The 18,100-nt window shown below is 42.7% G+C and overlaps 2 protein-coding genes across 4 annotated transcripts in view; one reads left to right on the forward strand and one right to left on the reverse strand.

Annotated features, from left to right (window-relative positions):
* Positions 1-388: 388 nt before the first annotated feature.
* On the reverse strand, positions 389-3,179 carry fam72a (family with sequence similarity 72 member A). Of its 2 annotated transcripts, none has more exons than XM_061290690.1 (4): positions 2,645-3,179; positions 2,421-2,498; positions 1,766-1,890; positions 389-1,670 (listed from the first exon to the last, which is right to left on the reverse strand). In XM_061290690.1, the coding sequence occupies exons 1-4, from the start codon at positions 2,794-2,796 to the stop codon at positions 1,576-1,578; spliced, it is 450 nt and encodes a 149-aa protein (XP_061146674.1). In that variant the 5' UTR covers positions 2,797-3,179; the 3' UTR covers positions 389-1,575. The 2 variants fall into 2 exon arrangements, with proteins under 2 accessions (XP_061146674.1, XP_061146675.1); XM_061290691.1 differs by having other exon boundaries at positions 1,753-1,890.
* Positions 3,180-3,886: 707 nt separating this feature from the next.
* Positions 3,887-18,100, forward strand: part of srgap2 (SLIT-ROBO Rho GTPase activating protein 2) — a 33,322-nt gene continuing 19,108 nt past the window's right edge. For both annotated transcript variants that reach the window (XM_061290687.1, XM_061290688.1), the window contains exon 1: positions 3,887-4,415. In XM_061290687.1, coding sequence (XP_061146671.1) covers positions 4,349-4,415 — 67 coding nt within the window. In that variant the 5' untranslated portion in view covers positions 3,887-4,348. The remainder of the gene's footprint in view (positions 4,416-18,100) is intronic.

An 18,100-nucleotide genomic window follows, 5' to 3' on the forward strand; every position in this document is an offset into this window, starting at 1 on the left:
AACTGGTGAGCCTTTCTATTCTATAAAGCCCATCAAAACTATCATGAGGAAGGTTTTAAACATATAAATGTTATTTTGAAATTGCATAATCAACAAAATAATGATTTTATTTCCAATTCGGATCCATAATTATTTGTAATAATTCTGCTTGACGCCAATTCCGCTTGTGCATGCAATTTTATATCTCATCCACAAGAGGGCGGTAGAAGACTGATCAAAACATAAATAGAGAACTAACTCACTTGTTTTCCGGGCGGTGCTTGTTTTACTTGTAATTTAAAAATAAGCGTATAATTTGTCTTTGATTTGTATTATCGTTTCCAAGAGTCTGATATTCAATTAAAATAAAAACAGCTTTCAATTAAATAATAACCTGTGAAACTTGACGTCCTGTTTCAAACAACCCCAAAAGAGTGGTGGGGAGTGTATATTTATTATTTATTTTATTTGTTTTGAAAAGAAATAAAAAGTTTTTGATTTAATTCAACAATAAGCAAACAAAACAACAATCGTTTTTCCAAATGATCAATTCAGTTTCAGTGCAATTCCAAAATATACATTTTCAGCAGGGCAAGAAATTAGTTATTCACTTCATAAACACTAACATTTTTTTCATCATTATTATTATCATATCGGATTATACTATTGTCCTAACCAGAGAAAGTTCAGATACCTTCTTGTGGTAGACCGACACAAACACATACACCCAACCGTACAAAAGCAAACATCAAATGAAATATGAAATATATTAAATGCACATTACAAAACAATGCACTTGTAAACGAAGATTGTAAACAAAAAGGAAGCATGTGGAAGTATTTGGTCTTAAATAACAGTTTTAGTGGTTCACTAAAATGACAATTGTTATGGAGACTGTCAGTCTTATTGATAAGTTTGTTTTGCCAACCTGCTTGTGCACAAACAAAAAACAACTGCAGAGCAGGAATTTGTTTTTGCTTCAATAGAAAGGACAAAGCATGCTAACTTCAGCATCTTAGCATGGTCTCAAGGAGGGCAACGTGGATTTCAAAAGGTACTATAGCCAAACGAATGTTAAAACATTAAAACGGGAATACCACAATCGTCATGATTCAGAAATGAGGAGCATAAATAACTTGATTCTTGTTAAATATTGGCTCACTGATTAGTCAGAAATTCCAGCTTAATTTAAGCACAGTATGAGATTTAATGATTGTTTATGGGCGTACCTTTAGCTTGACAGCAAAAGCTGGTGATGATTTAATCGCAATTTACACAGCAGGAACACATCGTGATAAGAAGCACAACCATCACGCTGTTTTCTGGGGAGTCAACCTTTGGAGTGTGCCATCCTTCAGGCCCGACTAATCCCCGTGTGTGTCAGAGCAGGTGTTCTGCCGCTTGCCCAAGGCCAAACACTTGCTGTGACATCATTGATTGGGGCGTGGCTTCAGGCGTAATTTAGCCGAAATAAAGCAGCGCCTTTTAAGTCCTATGTGATTTTAAATTACACTTTAAGGTCGTCCTTGTCTTTCACTCCTACGATCCCACCTCTCCACTGGTAGCTGCTGCAAAGTGTCTCATCCATTTCCATCTTTACCTGATGCACTCCTCCTCGGACGGGCTTTCAGGTTCCTCGTTTTCACCGTCGTCCAGTTCGGGCAGATCTCTCCACAGAAGCAGATTGAGACCTGCCCACATGGAGGGTTGTCAGGTGATTAAGTACACATATTTTTGTGACTTTAGTGTCCTGAAATTCTATTGCAACCTTACTGTTTGAACAGACCTGAAGCATCCAATCTGTTGACATTGGAAACGGCGTCACTGTTGAACATCCACAAGTGTCCGTTATTACAGGAGAGCAGACAGGGTTTACAGGGGGCCACAACATGATAGCCAACTACATTACCACTGGGAGGGGAAACAAAGCAGAAGCAGAAGTCAGCACTTTACAATGAACCCCAACTCAAAAGTGCTAACTCCACTATCGGCTGCGGAACAAACAGTTTGTTATTCAACCAGCATGTGACAACAACAAAGGAACGGCACACAAAAGAAACAGCGCGTGATTTGTTATTTTCAGCTAAAATACTGGAATAGTTTGCAAATTATAATGTAAACTATCGTGACAAAAAAAACTCATAGATGCTTTTTATAATATTACATGTGTGCCACTGTTCTGCTGTTCCTTGTATAATTGGTAACCTTATTAAGAGAGGGACAATTAGAAAGACCTCAATGTGATTCTACACCACTGGAAAGTACATCTCAGACCAGAAATCACAATTACCCCATGAACTGTGGGCAGCAAATGATTTTTATTTTTTTAAATAAGAATACTTAAATTAAGTAACCGCTGTCTTTGTGGCTCACCGCCATGATGTAATTTAAATAAAAGCTGTATGATACTGTGAGGAAAATGAATGAACCGCTTTACATACCACTTGAGACATGCAATGTCTCTCAGTGCGCACTTGCAGCTTTCAGTCGAGTAGCAGCTGGCCACAAAGTCAACAGTTCTGTGTCAGGTTGAAGAAAAAATAAGTTGAGAAAACATTAAACAGAACTATATCGCTCACACTCGCTGTTGCAGGAAAACCTCGACTTGGCAACAACTGCGTTTGTAAACAAAGCTAGCAGTAGTGCTAACGTCATTAGCACTTACCTATTTGGAGGTATATCAGTGGAAAACAGCTGAACCTCGGAGTCTGCAAGAAGCACCGATTTCATGCCTCTCGTACAGAGCACGCTGTCACAAAAGATGCAGTTAACCTGGGCGACGCACTTATTTTTGAAATTAGCGTTGGACGTCGACATGCTCGTCCTGCACACCGCCTTGATGTTGCAATTACAGCAAAAAGGAAAAGAAATCTGTGACGTTATCCGATTTCTTGGCGTTTTCGGATGACAGGGGTGCCTTGAAAATCCACTTTACATGCGATGGTGTGCCTTTCTCAACGCGCGAACACAGCTAATGTTAGCTCTTCCGATATAGTACAAGAAACAAAATCCGAATTAGTATTTTAACGTCAGACAAAGAACCAAGTCGGCAACATTTTAAAGATACACCCAGAAATGGCGAGTAACACGATTGTTTACACAAGCAGTTCCCCGTTCATGCAGTTGTAGTTAAAAGCTAACCGAATAGCTGTCAGTGTTTTGTTTACAACTTTCTGGAATTAAAACCACTTCCTGAAACAATCTTTGAAAAGAACCCAGGCTTTGCTCTGATTGGCCAGACGCCACAGCGCCGCACACGATTGGTCAGGCATATCCTAAACCCGTGTTTAATTGGTTATATATTCTACTTAGACGGGACCGTTCTCAGTTGATTCCTATGCTGATTGGTTTCTTTCAACGTCATTTAGACTATTACAGCCAACCGCAGACTCAAAATCTTTGTTCTATTAAATTAGGCGGGGCAGGGTTCATGACTATGAAAAGTTTTTCCTTGACCGGAAGTGCAAAACAATGGTTACGTTTTAATTGACACATTACTATCTCAATGTCAGTGAAATTCTTATCAACGTTATAGAGATAGTGTCAAGATAAGATCAATTTGTATATTAGTTGTAGCTTGGTAGCGTTAGTGACTACTTCCGGTCTTTGCAAGTTATTTGGCACTAAATTATTGCGTGCAGCATATGGAAAAACATTTTGTCGTTTAAAATAAACTGCTCTCGCCCCCGTTTCAAAGCAATCGTGTACCTAATGTCTACATTTGATACAAATATGTGTGACTGGCATTCATTAAATAAAAGAAAACCATTATTGTTTAAATGAATTAGACAAGTATTCTTTTGCTTTTGAAGGTTGCTTTAAGTGCTTCAAAGATAGACTTGCACGCGTCCATCCTTATGTCATGTGCAGTACGTAGTGTGGAGGAACTGCCAACCCCTCCACTGGTTCCTCCTCTCTCTCACTACTTCATGGGGTGAGCACAGATCACTTCAGGCAGGATCGAAGGAGTAAGCGGACGCTTCTGGAGTGCATACTGACAAGTTATCGCCGTTTCAGAGGCGGGGATGTGTCTCCCTTTTGACTTTAAACGCTTTGCACCACAGCCGGTGGCTTTGAGGAGGCGCGCATGAGAATTGTGCAGCAGCAGAAGCAGCGCCAAACTCACAATGCGCCCTCAGTGAACACACGCAGGGAGACAATACGGAGCGGCGGGCTCAGCAAGCGAGAAGACACATTTTCTCATCTGGATTCCCCCTCTTTTTTTTATTTTTTTTACCCCATTCCTTCTCACCTAGCCGCGACGCGGATCTTCTCCCCCAGTCCCCCCATCAAGCTTGTTTTTATTGCCCAATTAGGACCAAATTGACTTTACAGCGTGGACAAGTGGTTTGCTCTCCAAACTCCAGCCATGACGTCTCCGGCCAAATTCCGAAAGGACAAGGAGATCGTGGCCGAATATGAAACTCAAGTTAAAGGTAAAACTTTTCAAAGCTTCCCAAGCGACAATGCAACGACGCTTTGATAAATGAGCAATTTTGTCGTATTGATAGTATTTTTTTAACATCTACCAACATCTCCCGTTTATATGTCAAGTATTGGTCTTCTCATAATTTCTCTTTATTTATGCGTAATGATCGCAGCTACTCTGATCCGACGTGTGCTCGCTCATGTGGTCGCTCGCCTGCTAACGTTGAGCGCAATCCGCCAACAAAGACAGTAAGGGGGGGAAAACGCCCATGCTTCAGTGGTGTTGACCACCAACCGCTTGTTAAGGTGCGAAAGCTCACGCGTTATTTGCTGTTTGTCCGCTAAGTACGACAAGCAGAAGGCTTGCAGTTTCAACATGGAACAAGGCAGGGCGTTTTCTCTCTCTCTCTCTCTCTCTCTCTCTCTCTCTCTCTCTCTCTCTCTCTCTCTCTCTCTCTCTCTCTCTCTCTCTCTCTCTCTCTCTCTCTCTCTCTCTCTCTCTCTCTCTCTCTCTTCTCTTTCTCTTCACTGTCTCCCGCATGTCTGTGCTGCAGGCTGCTGAGCTCCGCATACCGCCCGAGCATGTGTGCCTTACACGTTGCAACTAATCGGAGATTGTTCCTTAGCGTCCAATGGTGTTTTGTCCCCCCCATGCAATGCATCGGGGTGAGTTAAAGCCCCATTGGTTGTGTTTGTGGACGCTTCTGTCGTCAGGCAGGCAGGCAGGCACACTGGTAGTGGCTGCGCTCACTGGCCACTTTATTAGGTACACCTGCACCGCCATCTGTTGAGGTCCAAAACAAGAGATGCATCAAAAAAGTCTTCCTTTTCAAACATAATCATTATTGACAGTCATTATATAGCAATGTATTTTTGTCATTGTTGTAGTTTTCAATGGGGAATGTGTGAGAACTGTTTAAAATAGAATGCCTTACTTTAACAATGTGGAAATGAGAACTTTTTCTGACCTGTTTGGTGATCCTTTGCCCTGATGTTCGATTTGAATAATGGTCCTTTTGTGATGTCATAGTGTGTAGATTATCTCCCCATCAGAGCCATTTTTTTGAAATTATTGTAGTCTTCAAGTGGTGAGCATATTTGCATCACTATAGAGAGGTCCAGGGTTCAAATCGTAACCCAGGCCCACCTGTGTGGAATTTGCATATTCTCCCTAGTGTGGTGTGGTACTCCAACTTTCTCCCATAAACATGGATCTTAAATTTATTGAGGAGTAAATTGTCCATAATTGTGTCTTTGAATGCTTGTTTATTGTGTAAAGTGGGGAAGAAAAGCTAGAATGGAGTCTGTGTATTTATTTCAATCTATTGCAGGGTTTGAGGAAGTGTTAGTCTTGCAGTTGTTGAGCAATGTAAATATTGTGAAGTCTTCTTAGCGCAATCCGCCAATTAAATCAACAATTCAGAACGTTGACATTAGCAAACAGGAAACACAATGGGCACTGAATCCTCTCTCTCATGATGTGCAGTATTTCTCAAACAAGCAAATACTACTCGTCCAGATTGCCATGTGTAGTGGTCGGAACAAATACATGTGCTTCCATTTTGTTCTTCGTTGGCTGCCAGTCATGTTGCAGCAAGCTGAAAAGCAAGTGAAGTTTTCTGCGTTCAGTATGGATGTTCCATACCACTTTTTTCAGAACGATGGTGTAGTAGTTATCGATGCCGATACCAAACACCGATACATGTAGTAACTAATAGTTTTGATGCATTAACCCCCCCAAATTTGATAATAATAATAATATATTTTTCAATTTACGATTAGTTAGTGGTAGGCAGGTATACCAGGAAAGAGAATGAAAGGCTTTTGGAACAGAAGGTTTTGGCTACTGCTGTAATTGGCCGAGATGAGTAGATAAGATGGGTCACCACCTTCTCCGTCACATGGGCTTCTCGTGTTCCATTCAGAACAAGTGGTCCAGTTACTCCCGATCCTCCTCCTTGCCCCTCTTGTTGTATTTGGGTGTGAAAATCTGGAATCGCTCAAATCATGTCTGTGTTTATCTAGGAGCTGGAATAATCTTTTTTTTTTTTTTAATGCTTCTGCGTGGAAGGTAAATAAATGTAAATCCCACCTCATGGCTTAAGTTGATAAGGCTTCTGCAGCGTGATGGTGCAACTATAGTATATACAGACAGACTTGGGGGGGGGACCTCAATCAAAGCAGCCCACATTTTTGGCTAGCTGTGAGCAGCCCTCAAATTTCTTCCATTTTCACCATCTGTAGAAGTAATGGCCAGGTGTTCAAATACTTTGGTCCTAAAAAACAACACGCAGGATAAAGGAAATTTGAAAAAATGTTAGGTGAGCAGTGTGAACCTTTAGTACTAGAAATGTTGCAACACAAATGCAAATGCATATACACCAAGGTAAGTAATGAGCTTTTCATCTCCCGTTTGGAGCGCTTACTGTACGTACTTTTGAATCCTGAAGTGGACTCTGCTTTTCAGAGAGGCTCCGGCTCGCTCAGAGTTGGGCACTGTCACAGTCTTCATGGAACTGCATTTATTCAGCCAACACAGTACTCCTGTTTTACTAATCAGCCAGCTCGCCATAGTAGCCAAAAGAAAAAAAAAACAGGAAGCATTGCATGTGAAAGCCTTTCAGAATCTTTGACACACTTTGGCATTGCATCTGTTACGGTTCCACGCAGTTGTTAATCAGCGTCTTCCTCTGTGAACCAAATTCCCAGTCACCATTAATAAAGCTTATTGATCTTGGGGTTTTTGTGGTCTGTCTGAGACACTAATCGTAATGGCATAGCCGTCCGCTCTGATGGTCTGCTTGAATAACTCTTATTGATCGTTCGACTCTCAGCAACTCGCAGATGGCTCCAAAAAGGCATTTGGGAGCAGCATCTGTTGAAAATTCACAGCAGCAGACATGATGATCTTTCACCCTGAAAGGGGACGCGAGGCGTGTGTGTGTGCGTGTTGGTGCGTTAACTGAAATGGTGTCGACTTGCCTCCACGCACACCGTCAGTCAACCGCATGTTTGCTCGGCAACCAGTGAAACATACGATTTGGGATAAATGGCCGCTTTCACTGGCTCACAATAGGAAAGGTGTTGACACAGCACTGGGTTTGTCTGCAAACAGGCTTGCGTGCACGCGCGTATGTAAGACTATGCCCGGACATGTTGTGTTTGATTGATGCACTGTTGGTGGAGAGAAAAATCGAGTGCGGTTCGGATGGCAGCTTTGAAAAGCACTTCATTACCTGACGGCGTTTACAGCGTGATTGTTATTGCAACACTGACCCATCTTCATTGTGGCTGTGAGAAAATGGGGAGCTGTTTAATTAATGACACTTTTTACCGATGATGTCTGTGTTTAAATGTTTAGCGTCTGCCTGTCATTTAGAAAGAACACCAGCTCGTACAATTAAACAATCACAAGAAGTTAATCACACGCCTTTAAACCAAAACGTCGTTGGTTTATCATTATTGTGCAAGGTGAGGGATTGCGAGGTTGCTTTTTGGAGTGAGCAAAAGTGTTTCAGTCTGAATTAAGGATCTGCTGACAGAGCTGAAAAGAATCAGTCGGGAAGGATGTTAGCGTGAAAGTGGGGGTATGGAGTCGGGCTTGAATACACACTGATTGTGCTAGGAAGCTTCCTGTCTGTACAGTACTCACACATCCACGTACAATTGAGCTCTTTACGTTTGTTTGGCAGCATGAAAAAAAAAAAAAAAGCACTGCTGAAGGTTATTTTCTTTCTTTCAATGACTCAAATTCCGTCTTTTCCTGTAGTCAATAACAGAACCAGCTACTCCGCCTTTGTTTCAGGTGCAGTGCTGAGTCAGCAATGGACTTGACATGGCTAGGGGGTGGAAAAAAACAAAACATTGATTTTCTCGATCACTCTACCAATCTGCTACTTCCTCATTCTTCACGAGTGGGAACACTATAACAGCTCACTATGTGGCATCTTTTTAGCTGTAGCATTTTTGCCAGTTATATACAGTAGACACTCAGCCATGTATGATCTAATCTGTCCTCCTACATGCTGTCAAAGGATGAGAGATAAAATGAGGAATGTCAGCCATCAAGGCATCCTCCACGCTATGTCAATGAAGCGCGATAGGTGAACGACAACATCTGGCATATCAGATGTTGCGCACGGTCGCCTGATTAATGTCAGCGAGAGATGAAGCGATGCGAGTGGAGTACCGGAGTGGATCGAGAAAGGGAAGTAAACACGCCAAGAAAAGAAAAATGCACACGGCCGAGCCTGGTAAGGTCGGAGTTCGGCTGCGAGATGACTGCTGTTCATTCGAGCCAGATGCTCGCCGTGCTCTGATTGGGCAACAGATGTTCAGTTTGCCGTGGCCGGCTGACGGAATTCCTCTCAGTTTCAGGTGTGACAGCTTGGGGTTAAAAAAATATGACGATCGAAGGCAGTGACAAATCACGCGATAGATTTTGGAGCGCTTCTGTTTTGCACGATGTCCACCGAGACATCGTTTTGTGCTGCCTATCACTTTAAAAGGAGACATCTGTTTATTTTCTCTTTTTTTTTCCATTCTGGTACTCCCTGCTAGTGCCTGCGTTTAGTTAATACTCTGCCTTTTTCCCTTTGGCTCTTCAGTCTCTTTAAAATTCCTCTTCTGAATCCACATTCTTTTTGATAGGCCAATTTGTAGAAGCCTGCTGAAAGGTAGAGCATCCCTGTGCATTGTGGGGGAGCTGATGACCTTATGAGGTCACCCTTATCTGGATGACCTTCCTAATACATTGAGACATATTTATATGTTAATGCTTTGTTCCAGAAAATGAGGAAGTCCGACATTTCCGACCCCTGACTAGAAAAAGTGCAATGGTAAGCCACTGTGAGTTCCTCCTTGCAAAGTAGAGAAAATCAGTCTGGTACATTCGCCTGACATAACATGATGCCTACAGAAGAACACCGCTGGGCCTTGAGTTTGATATATACCTAACACACAAATAAATAGAGGAAAAAGGTTTGTTGTAGTGCCATGCCTTTGGGGGTAAAAATGTGTAAATAAGCCAAGAGCATATCATAAAAAAAGACTTGACCCCTTGAGCCACTGCAACAGCACAACAACCACTCAACAAGCGCAAGAATGTGAAAAGCTGTCGATCCCTTCCTCCCTCACGCTCATTTTCAATCTTTTTCTTTCTCTCGGCCCACATCCACTGAACAATCGGAGCATTGTGAAAAGAACCCGCCGGTTCTCCGCTCATACTTTTTGTTTTTCTCACTCCTCCTTGCTCCCCCCCCCCTCCCCTCTATCTGTCATTCCGTCTCCCTCCTTTGCCCCTCATCATGTTTGACAGCGGCGATGACGTGTGACACACACCAGCCTCCTGTTGTGCTTCAAAGCGGCTGAATGGCCTCTCGGTCTCCGCATGTGCAGACCACATTGCTGACACACAACCGGCCGCGGATGTTTGTGCGAGTCGACGAATGCGTCTTTAAAAGCAGATGGGTCTATCTATATAAAGGCGAGGAAAACTGCTCATATCCTCTGCAAAACAATTAGAACGGCGAGCAGATGAATAGGAAGAGGCCGAGTAAGGGGTGCGAGAAAAAAACAAATGTATGAAAAGCTGCACAATGGAGACAGGTTGTATTTGAACAACCCTTATACCAACAACAAAGGGAGGAGAGGCGGTGTGGAAAGAAAAAAAAAACACTTTGAAATGAAAATAATTCGAAATAAAATCTTAACCCTCTGAAATCATTGGTGCCACCTTTCCTCTCCGGCAGCAGCTTGTCTGTGCACGTAGGCACACTTGGTTGCTACGGTTACAGAATTGCCCCCATTTTTCTGGGTTGAAGGAAAATGAGGAAGAGTAATGTAGATTTGTCTTCCGTGTAGGTCCCTCTGGCTAATCACGTTATCGCGCACGCACAACGCCAGTTTCGACCCGTTTTGAGTTCTTCCTCTGTTTTGCATTTCTTTGTTTCTCCATGTTATTGCTGTTGATTCATATTTTTAAGGCTGTCTGCACTATAAATATAGTTGAAGGATTGTACAGCAGAGCGAATGTCTGCATTGAGTCGATTCTGCACGTTCAAACTAGTAAGCAAATGGCTCCCGTTTGCAACCCCTTTCACCTCTCCTAATGCTGTTTTAATGAAGCCATTCATCAGCTCGTCTCCGTTGAATCTGCATTGCACACACACGCACACACACAGCCCGTGTACTCGCTCGCCTCTTTTCTTCTGCATAAAGTGAGGACACAGTGTTCTTTCCCCCTGGTTGCCATGCGGATGCACCAGTTCTGCTGTTCCCAGCATCCACGCTCCTCCAGAGGGAGGCTGAGTCTTCCCCCTCTTCTGCTGGTGTTTGTTGCCACACATGCCGGCTTGTTTTAAGTGCTGAAACCGAGATTTGCTACCAAGCCGTTTTGAATGTGAGAAGCATGTTGTGGTTTTCTTTCCCACAAGCATCGGAGACAGTCACATGACACAACACGGTGGTGTGGTTCAAAATGGTTTGGAAGTGAGCCAGCATTAAATATCAAATATGTTGTTTTCTTGTAACGTCTTTAATTGATTGGATTAATTCTATGGAGTAGTCTTTTTTTTACCCTTTCCAAACTATCTGACTGAAGTAAAGCTTAATGATTAAATATGATGGCATGTTAGGAAATGCCATTTTATAATGAGCCTCACCGGCAACTGCTGCAAGGCAACGTGGGCTGGGCCGTTCCTCATGAATGTGGTCAAACACGCCTTCAGATGAAGTCTTTCATGTGCACACTCGTCCCGAGCCTCATGTTTGGATGTGGGTGTGGCAAACATGTTTGACTTAAATATTTGTTTGTGTGTTGGAGGAGCTCGTCGGTGTAGGTGCCAGGAGAGCTGTTAAGGAACTCGCAGCGCATACCTGGGGCCCGATATTTATCTCAACGTGCCCGTTGGAGTTCGTTTTCTCTTGTTGCTGCTTCTTTGCAAGCATCGCCATGGGGTGTGTGTGTGTGTGTTTGTGTGAACTCCAATCTGAGAAGTGTGACTCGTCTCTCATGCATGTTTAAGTGCATCCTGAGGCATCAAAAGTATTTTTCAGAACCTTGTATGAACTGCGCAACACGCGTCAACCACCAAGAGAGGGACATTGATGGCAACGTAGACAGTTCTGAAGACACATTTGGCTGACTGTCCCTCAGCAAGTTAATAAGTGAAGATGTGTGGAATTTGCCCTTTGGCTCACTTTTAATATTACATCCTAGTTGCCTTTCAGTGTGGTACATTTCATTAAAATCTTCAGAAGACCTTGAGAGATTTTTTTCCTAAAATATACCGTCGATATAAATATTTCAAATGCTTTTGATTGAGGTCCTCCGTGTCTGGGCCACCGCTACCAATGGAGCTTTCCAAACGCTCTTCGGTTAACTGCATCTCAAATTCTTCCTGTCTAGCGTCCTCTCCGTCGTCTTTTATCTCCGCTTCCATCGTAAAGTATGCATAATTCATATTCTTTACCCCAGAGTTGGTAAATACTGCAGCGTGTTTTGGGCTGCCATTTGTTTGCTGCTGCTGGGTTTTCGCATTTTGGGCAATTGTATACGGACTATCGGAATATCCATAGTCTAATTTACAGTATGACTGGAAAGCTTCTTTCATGACGTCATTTTCATACCTGAGATTTTATCACATGTGCCGCAGTCGCTTTGCAAAGTTCACAAGCTTTTTTGTTTGAATTGGCAGATGGATGTTTAGTACACAAGCTAAATTTTTATGTTGCCATAAATCAGCCAAAGCATCTCAATTGAGCGGCGCACATAACTTGAACGATGAGTTTTGTTTCCTAATAACGGGACTAAATGATACCAATACGTCATCATTATCTTTATGTAGCCGAGCACGCTGAGTCTGCTGTCGTCTCGCTCTCTCCTCCATGCGCCAAACCGACTGTGGAGGGTAGAGGACCATGTGCCTGCCCGCCCTGTGGGACTCCCCTCTCGGATTACGGCCTTCGCCTCTCCCATCATTCTCCCTCTGGTGCCCCCCCTCCTCCTCTCCTCTCCCCTCGAAATTCCGGCTCAGTCCGTGTGCTTCAAACAGAGTGGAAATGGGAACATCCCTCCCCTTTATACATGCGAGCACACATACTCATTCCCGTTGTGCAGTGAGCCATGCGGGGCGGGAGTTGTATGAACTCACGGTGACATTTACTGTCGGGCACAACATTAGGTGGATCACCATTGGGCAAATATAAGAGCTGTATAAACAACTCGGACTTTAACCAAATTGAATAGGAAATAAAGAATGATCATTACATTTGAACAGGGGGGTTTAGACTTTTAAAACTTTCAGTTTCATGAAATTGCAACACCTTTATCATCATTACATGACTTCACTCATTGACAGAGAAATCTCACGGCTCCTATTACATTACATAAGCGGACGTTTGTCTCGGGTTCAAGTAACCTTAAACGGTTCCTTCACCTTTATAGAGCCACAAGGAAATGAATCGTTGGTTTTGATTGACAAAAGATAACATCACATTGGCTCACACAGCCACCGCTATTCATTTAACAAAATATTTTGTCTTTTCTCTGCCGAGGAGTTGTTTGTTATGCATGAAAGTGAAAGCCCATGGCGGATATAGGCCAAGGAATAAGATCACGGTTCACTATGTCTTAAATAATGCATGAAACTGAGCTGCACAGTTCATATGTATTCAAGACGTGGGCAATAATTAAAGTCGACTTTGGGACCGATCCAAATCGGCTTGGTGGAGGACTGGATGTGTCATTTTAATTGTTTGCGGTGATGTAACAATACACTGCGTCATGCTAATATTACAACCACCGCATTGCAGCGTAGTTCTACTCCACTCATCATTTATTATTTGGATGCGTCTCTTGGGGAAAATATTCTCGAGTATATCTGATTTGCTGCATGTTGAGTCGTTTCTTAGAGGGGACTTGACTAGGAGGAAGAAAAAAAAACACGGGGTCTGAGGGGTGCTGCCCTTTGGCACAAAGGATTGGACCATCAATCACCTCATTTCATTGGTGACGGCAGGATCAAGAGGCACACGCATTTTACTGGACCCCCCCTAAGTAGCCTTTTTTTTCCCCTGAATCATTCCACTCCCACTCTCTCTGTCATCCATCTCCTTTTCTCGGAGGACAGTGGTGTTAAAGGTGGCCGTCTGTGACACACATATGCACGCACACAGCCACTTACTGTGTTCAAAGGTTACAGTGGGTGGCAACGGGGCTTGAATGTGTGCGTGTGGGACTCTTGTCATGCTCTGGTGGTATTCCCGCTAAGGAATGTTGTGGGGAGACTTTCCCACTGCGGTGGTTGAGCTTTTTAATTGATTGTAATCTTGGGGTAATCCAGCATGCCGCCAGTTGAAAACTACTATACTAAAATTACTGTGTAAATAGAAACAGCCATGTTCACCCACTGTGCTCTAATTCACAAAACCGCAGGCGCAATATAAGTGAACGGGCTTTTCTTTAAAAAAAAAAAAAAAAAAAAACGTAAGACACGCCGGGTTAAAAGACAATTTTTTTTTTGTGTGTGAAGCGTTAAGTTAAATATATATATATATGATTAGCGCTATTATGCTAGGATCTGTCCGGTTGAATACATCAGGTAGTACTTGCCATTTTTAGTCATTTTCAGGTCCATTACCTTTTTCTGAACTAACAACCTAAATCAAGATCTGGTTAAAAAAAAAAAAAAGTATAGTGTGGAAAATAGGTTCCAGAGTACCTGTTATAATCTGTCATTAATTAAAGTGCACAAGCATACATCTACATACACCCAGTCATTGGACAAAATAATAAAAGTCTAGTTTTTGTCTTTCGAATATCAACACCCAGCCATGTATTCCTTTTTTCTCCCCAATCATGAATGTCCACAATGATTCCTAAATAAAGACACTAAGAAGCTTTTTTTTCACGTAAACAAATTTAACAATAATGCTGTTTTCTGCAACACGGCTTAAGTCCCAAATTGGCATACGTAATGCTGCTATTGTTTAGCTGTACAACGCGCGGACACTTACTGCCTATTGTTTGTCAGCCGTAATGGTCAGTAGGGCTTACAGTATGTATGAGTCATGTTCCTGCTTGTATCCCGCTCCATTGTCTCCAGCTCTCGCCGTAGAAGACAATGATGGCTACTGTCCTTGCCGTGTCATAGCTCACATACTACTTACGTGGTCCATATGCACGCTGCAGAGCTGGCATCAGTCCAATTGTTCCACAACATAGAGGCCATTTTGAATTCATGAATTATGGTCTTGTCTTTGGTACAAGAGGGAGAATGCGCCTCGTTTCTCCGAGGGGGTGAGTGATGGAAAGATGAGCGACAGTTTTTTTGTTGTAAAGAGACATTGAAAAACCCGTGGAGAAAAAAAGAGCAAGCTCTTGTCTGAAGTGAAGCAAATGAACAAGTGAATGCCTGATGTCTTTGAGCTTGGAGCTTCAGAACAACGGGGAGTCTCCCAGATCAAACAGGCTTCCTCTGCGGATAAGAAAAAAAAAGGCAGGCCAACAGAGAGAAAAACACTGGCTGCAGAGAGATAAAGCAAAACAACATGACAGCCTTTTGTAGTCTCTCACAGTTTAACAATAAACTCGAGTAATGACTGACTCACTTGTCTACTTTACCTTGTTTTGCTCTTCTAACGACGTGACTGCGGGGTATCTTTGAACAGGTGTGGGCCACATGTCATCCTCCGGTCTGCTAGGACCTTTGACCTCTTCTAATCCCGGGCTCAGAAACATGCTACGTGGTCAATTATGAAGCGTGGTACGCTGCCTCCGAAATGAACTCGTAATAGGCATCTCATTACATTCCTTGTGGAGTAGCTAACATTCACACCAATCGCGAGCGGAGATACAACTAACCTGCTTTGTTCAAAACAAGTTTAGGTGATATTACTAGCTGATAATTATATTTTGAAAAGTTTGTATTCCGGAATCGAGATGATACAAAAAATTGACATGTATAACTTGTAGTATGACATTCATTGCTAACATTCTCTTGAGCCTGAGCGATGATTGTGTTCTTGTCAGCCTCAGGCAGGTCTGCGTATATCGTCGAGATGCATTTTTATGACGCGGCGATTACTCCCAGCACATCAAAGTGTTGTCTTTTCTCACTTCCACTGGATTCAGCGTTAATAATTCAGCTCCACCAATGCCAAACAACAGCACTGCTTTCCTTTCCTTGCTTCTGTTTTAGCTCCTTCCCATTTTCCCTTCCATCTGCTGTCTCAGCTGTCTGTCCAGATTCGCTTACACCTCCTCGGCCTTTCTCGCACTTCCTGTATTCCTAAGACTTGCTTTCTGTTTTGATAAGGATTTCATTCCTGATGGGTCCACTCCCTCTCTCCTTATTTTCCCTTTTCTTTTCGAGCCTCCTTAGGGTCGTTTTATAAGGTCATGGAGCTAGGAGGAAGGGGTGTGACCACCCACGGGAGAGGACCCTATTGTGTTGAACCGACTGAGACATGTCCTGTCTTTGATACGGGACGCACATATATTGGAAGTCTCCGCGAGGGATTTTGTGGTATCAGACGGTCCATGACCAAACCCAGATAGCTTTGTTAGTAGTCAAGGGAGACCAGGCGCCATCTTCCCATGGCGTCAAGGATGCCAGGAGGGTTACTCAAGGTTCTAAATCTGAAAGTCTTCCTGAAGCAGATTATCAGCAACCTTAGTTCAAAAATGTGTTTGGAAACTGAGCAGCCTCTTAATTGAGCTTCTGTCTCTTTTTCCACAAAGTGTGTTCAGTCATGGAGGCTTTTCCCAAAATGAGTGCAGCAGTTCAGATGAATACTAGTGGGCATGTTGCTTATTACCACCAAAATGCAATTTATTATTCAGGATCCAGTTTATATGAAGGGAAAAGATGCCTGAGATGATGACATTTGAGCTGCTGGGACATTCATGCGGGTTGGTATGTCAGAACTGCAAAGCGGGCATGGTTGTTATGCGTGTGGAGGCAAAACAATGGTGTGAATGTGCTGATTTTACCAAGCAAGGTCATTCCCAGAATCACCTGAGGTGAGTGTTAGTCACTCTGCATCAGTTTACAAACTCATAAATAGTGGAAGGGAGTGTGGTTTTTTTTCTTCTTCCCCCCCTCATTAATATTGTGGTGCTTTCTAAAGGGAGATTTCAAAGCTTGCTTGAGGCGAATGTGAGTCTTGCGTTTTGTGGAAACATGAGAAATGCGTATTAAGTGAAGCTATTTTTCATGTTTAGCCTTGAATTGCCCTACGCTGAGGTTGCGTGTGGTACTTTTCATTGTCAGTTTTGCTAGTATAAGCTTCATTGTATCAATTCTAGGCCTTTGACCATGAAGACCATCCTTGGCATTTTTTTTTCTTCCGTTTTATTATTTGTACAAAGCTCTGTGAAATTCTTGAATGCCTATTACACAGCACACAATCCTTTTAGTTCCACATAACAGGGGCATGGATTCATTTTTCATCCGTCTTCCTTCCTGAACAGTTTTCAATGAACGATGAAAGATTTCTAATGGAATTTAACCTCGGATTATTGCGCTTAATTTAGAAGTAGCCTAATTGCCATCTCAGTGTATGTAAACTTTATTTCACGAGGTATGTTAGCCAGATACTATATTTGACGTCACTTTTCTGCAGTTGTTTTAATACTACGAAAATCTTGAGGAAAAAAATTAAATCCCAGCCCAGCCTTTGTCTGACTAACACCCCCCCTTTTTTTTTTCTAATGCAGTGGTTGTTTTGTGCTGAGGTGTAGAGTTCCAGTCTTTCCTTAGAGCCTCTTCATGCAGCTTGCCCCACTTTTTCCTTCCCCTCCTGTCAATGCACCACTTCCAAAGATGCTTTGATGGGAACAGCAAGGAGTGGCAGCGGGTTTGGGGGGAATCTTTATCAAGATGCTGAATGCGATAATCACCATAGGGATTTTCTTTTCCACCGTAGTAGTGTATTTAAACATTAAGCTGTATAAACTCCCCAAGCCTGTGATACTGCACATCATCGCCATGTTCTCCACGGAATAACAACAGAGAGGGTGGGGCTGTTATTTTCCTCATATGCTCCATTTAGCTGTATCTCTCAAACAAATCTACAAAGTACTTGTGTACTCTTAAGAGGCTGTTACTGCTATACAATGGCTCATATTGTATTGGATGTACAGCAACTCTGGAATGCTGACTCGTCATTTGTGAGGTTTATCCGACAGCCTGTCTTATATATTCGGTTCTTGTACGTTTTGCTGTGGGTCATCAGTGCTCATCGTCCTCGTAGTTTGAGATGAAAGTTTGAATATTTTTCAAAGAGGAAGAATTCCTTTTTTTTTTTCTTTTTTTCAGTGTCTGAGAGAATGTATTCCCTTCACTCATTGTCTTCTCGTGGCATGCAGATAAGCATCACCGCTTGACAGCCATCAGCAGTTTTGACCCCTTGCCTCCGTCTCAATGCTTCTCATGTCCCTCGGAATGCCGCGATAGGAATTTTCTCCTTTATGCATACACGCCAATCAAGATGTTACATGCGTGAGAATCTGCCGTGTGATTGAACCTAACCCTTCACAACTTTCAGCTTTTAACATGAGAACAATTAAAGTCAATGTTGCATTCAGACAGCTGGTGAGTTCCTCCAGCAGCTTGTGCTGACGAATCAATTTCCGCGAGAAGTAAAATGGAAAATATACAGGGGGGGTTTAACGCCATCCCTCAGTCAG

Source organism: Syngnathus typhle, linkage group LG11 (genome assembly GCF_033458585.1).
Source record: "Syngnathus typhle isolate RoL2023-S1 ecotype Sweden linkage group LG11, RoL_Styp_1.0, whole genome shotgun sequence".
NCBI classification, from domain to species: domain Eukaryota; kingdom Metazoa; phylum Chordata; class Actinopteri; order Syngnathiformes; family Syngnathidae; genus Syngnathus; species Syngnathus typhle.

Bases quoted from the DNA above. Each gene is read 5' to 3' on its own strand.
- fam72a (XM_061290690.1), bottom strand. From the start codon at position 2,796: ATGTCGACGTCCAACGCTAATTTCAAAAATAAGTGCGTCGCCCAGGTT. The intron at 2,499-2,644 runs GTAAGTGCTAAT...AACCTGACACAG, and splicing joins ACTGATATACCTCCAAATAG to AACTGTTGACTTTGTGGCCA. The intron at 1,891-2,420 runs GTATGTAAAGCG...TTCCCCTCCCAG, and splicing joins GACATTGCATGTCTCAAGTG to TGGTAATGTAGTTGGCTATC.